Source organism: Poecile atricapillus, chromosome Z (assembly GCF_030490865.1).
Source record: "Poecile atricapillus isolate bPoeAtr1 chromosome Z, bPoeAtr1.hap1, whole genome shotgun sequence".
Lineage (NCBI taxonomy): Eukaryota > Metazoa > Chordata > Aves > Passeriformes > Paridae > Poecile > Poecile atricapillus.
Genome location: NC_081289.1, coordinates 111,046,699 through 111,050,230, shown reverse-complemented (window position 1 = coordinate 111,050,230; position 3,532 = coordinate 111,046,699). Strand labels below are relative to the sequence as shown.

At 58.3% G+C, this 3,532-nt stretch overlaps 1 protein-coding gene across 2 annotated transcripts; it reads left to right on the top strand.

Annotated features, from left to right (window-relative positions):
- Positions 1-558: 558 nt before the first annotated feature.
- On the top strand, positions 559-1,581 carry FOXB2 (forkhead box B2). Of its 2 annotated transcripts, XM_058827340.1 has the most exons (2): positions 559-916; positions 1,016-1,581. In XM_058827340.1, the coding sequence occupies exons 1-2, from the start codon at positions 559-561 to the stop codon at positions 1,579-1,581; spliced, it is 924 nt and encodes a 307-aa protein (XP_058683323.1). The 2 variants fall into 2 exon arrangements, with proteins under 2 accessions (XP_058683323.1, XP_058683322.1); XM_058827339.1 differs by having other exon boundaries at positions 559-1,581.
- The last annotated feature ends 1,951 nt before the right edge of the window (positions 1,582-3,532 follow it).

Sequence of the window (3,532 nt, the reverse complement as noted above, 5' to 3'; positions counted from 1 at the left end):
CCGCCGACTCCCGGCGCTCGCTGCTGCCGCGAACTTCTAAGGGGACACCAGACTGAGCGGTGAGAGGGATGTTTTTATTTCCTTCTTTCCTATCTCTGCAGACGTCCGGGGTAATTTCATGCTCTCGAGCCCTTGGTGCCTGAGGAGCATCAACTCCAACCGAGTGCGCTAAGCGGCAGGGGGGAAGCCCGGGAGATTCGGCGGCCTCCAGGAGAAAAGTGGGACTCCAGCGGGGGCCGGGATCTCCCTCTGGCACGTAGCCCCCGAGCCCCCGCGGCCTGGGCGGCAGCTGTCTCTCCCGCAAGCTGAGGGGCGTTGAGGCAAGCGCGTCCCGCCGGGAGAGGCTGCTGGAAGAAGCCGAGCTCGGAGCTCCCTGGCTGGCCGCCGGGCGGTCGCTGTTGCGTGTGGCCCGGGCAGGTGGAGCCCAGGAGGTAGAGGCGGCGGCGGGGCAGGGCAGTGAAGTCCCCGGATCCCAAGCCCGCCGTGCGCGGCATTGAGCGGTGTCTAGTCCGGAGCGGCGGGATCGTGCGGCCCCGGGAGTGCTGTGGCGGGGCGGCAATGCCCAGGCCGGGGAAGAGTTCGTACAGCGACCAGAAGCCGCCCTACTCTTATATCTCCCTGACGGCCATGGCCATCCAGCACTCGGCCGAGAAGATGCTGCCCCTGAGCGACATCTACAAGTTCATTATGGAGCGGTTCCCTTACTACCGGGAGCACACCCAGCGTTGGCAGAACTCCCTCCGCCACAACCTCTCCTTCAATGACTGTTTCATCAAGATCCCTCGGCGACCCGACCAGCCGGGCAAAGGCAGCTTCTGGGCGTTGCACCCCGACTGCGGGGACATGTTTGAGAACGGCAGCTTCCTCCGCCGCCGCAAGCGCTTCAAGGTGCTGCGCCCCGAGCATCACCTGCCCGGCGGCGGCGGCGGCGGGGCCGGCGGCGGCGGTCCCGGCAAGTCCCCGGCCCCCGCCCCTCACATGGTGCACTACTTCCATCCGCACCCGCCGCCGCCGCCTCCCCCGGGCAAGGTGCCGGGGCTGGCGGGCTCCGAAGCGGCTGTGGCTGCGGCCGCGGCAGCCGCCGCGGTGGGAAGGCTGCCGCAGTTCTCGCCCTACGGGAGCAGCCAGCCCTCGGGCTTCAAGCATCCCTTCGCCATCGAAAACATCATCGGCAGAGATTACAAGGGCGTGCTGCAGGCCGGCGGGCTGCCGCTGGCCTCGGTGATGCACCACCTGGGCTACCCGGTGCCCAGCCAGCTCAGCAGCGTGGTGAGCTCCGTGTGGCCGCACGTGGGGGTGATGGACTCCGTGACCGGTGTACCCGTGTCCCCCGACTACGGGCCCTTCGGCATGCCCGTGAAGGCGCTCTGCCACCCGCCGGCACAGACCATGCCAGCCGTCCCGGTGCCCATCAAACCGGCACCGGCGTTGCCCGCTGCCTCGGCCATCCCGGCTCTGACGGTCGCCGCCTCTCAGATCTGCCCCTCCGCTTCCCCGGCTGCTGCATCACTGCTGGAACAGACCGTGAGCAACAACCCCGAGGGCAAGAGTTCCCTCCACTCAGTCCTGGTGCACTCCTAAAGAGCAGGAGCTCGGGGGGAGAGAAGCCCCCAGGCTCCCGGGGGAGAGGACGAGGGGATCCAGGGCATGCGTGCGGAAACCCGATCGATCTCATGACTATACCTCTGCTGGTGTCTGTGTTTATATCTTGTACTATCAGGTTATTTGAGAGCCAGGTCGCAGGTAAGACCTTTTATCGTCGTTAAATGTCATTAGTGGTGGAGAGGCGATGTGAAAAATCACAGCCGGGGCCGAAGGGGATGGCTCAGAGGAAAGGGCCGAGGGCGAAGTTCTCCCCGCCAGCCTGAGGCACGGGGCGACCATGCAGCCTGAGCTCACCGCCGAGCCCCTACCCCGGGGCAGTCACCCCGGAGGCCCCACGAAACCCGAGCTTCGAGAGGAGAATTGCTGCAGTCGGCCGGCGAATAGGGAGAGCAGAAGGATAAAACCCCTGCTGAGGTCCGCTTCTCCCTCTTCCACGAGAGACAGGAAACCTGTGCTCCACCGTCCTGTAGATCTTGCCACGGAAGAGGTGGGCTAAGTGGTTACCTTAGACCCTGGCCAGCTCCGGGGCCCCACGACGTGTAATACTTGTTGCTTAAAGAGTAATCGTTAAATATTTCGATTAAGTAATGGGAATTTAAGTGATAACTGCAGTGACGGCGAAGGGTTCCTTTGACTAATAATCACTTGGGCTTCCCCTTCACACTTTTATAATCCATCCTATTATACCTTAGAAGGGATTGAAGCGTCACCTGGCCTCTCAAACTGTGTGTGAGTGTCCGAATTCCCTAATTTCTCATTAAAACAAAAACAGCCCGGTGATTCGTAGATTGTGCTTTTCACATCACCTTTCACTGCTCACAGACACCACTATTTTGTACGTGTTGCTTGACGTTTCTTCCACATGAATGTGAACACAAAAACCTGCGGGGGAAGGGGGGAGGGCGAGGGGTGAAAGAGGTGAAGAAAAGTGGGGGAAGACGACAGGAAAATGGTTTAAAAGTTATTCGGGAAAAGCACTTTACTGAAAACAACCTTCCGATAGACAAGAAGTCGTGCAGAGGGATCAGAAGTCAGAAATCAGAAGTCAGAGAGCGAGGTGCTGGGCTGATGATTCCCGGCTGATTTGTGAGTGATTGCTGCCGTAGCCTGTCTGCCCTGCTGTCCACCAATGCTCATTAAAGCCAATCCATCCATGTGCTTCTGCTGGTGCTATTTAAAGTACTCGCCTTTCACATTGGTTAAGAAACGTGAGCTTGTAGCGTAAGTTTTCGCTCCCTCCCCCCAAACTGACAAACTGACAAAAAGTTTTCTCGGCTGCAAGACAAGGGGAAGAAAGGGAAAGAAATCTCTTACAGGTAAATTGACTGCTATGGGGGCACTGCCGTCTCTGCCCGCAGCTCACGGGCAAAGAGCCTGCGTTCGGGTGTGAGAAGAGGGCGCCGGCTCGGAACCCGATCCCACTGAAGGCAGTTGTAGTTTTGCTAGCTTCAGCGTGAGCTGGATCGCGCCTGGTTCCTTGGTTTCATTCTCTCATGCCGGCGCACCAGCAGTGGCCCGAGACCCCAGGTCTCAGTCCCCGCCCCTGGGAAAGGATACCCTGTGACAGGCTGACCCTTCTTGGTGCCAGAGAAATTTGCTGGGAAAAGCAAACCCTTCTGGCCTCGAGCCTTGTCTGTCCAAAATTGTCCCTAAACACACCCGTGGGGTCTGCTCGACCATTTGAAATAGCCCTAGAACTGTTGAATTTCCATCTGTTCCCTCTGTTCTAGGTGTGTTTGCACTTTAATTTCAAAAATTATGGAATTCCTAGCGCCTAAAAATTACTACTAATAATGTTATGCTAAAGAGACACATATCGGTATCACGGTTTGTGAATTGGTCTGGAAGGGGAATTGCCTCTAAAGTACTGCAACTAGATAAACTGAGCCAAAATAAATTATTAAAAACCAAACAAATAAACAAAAAA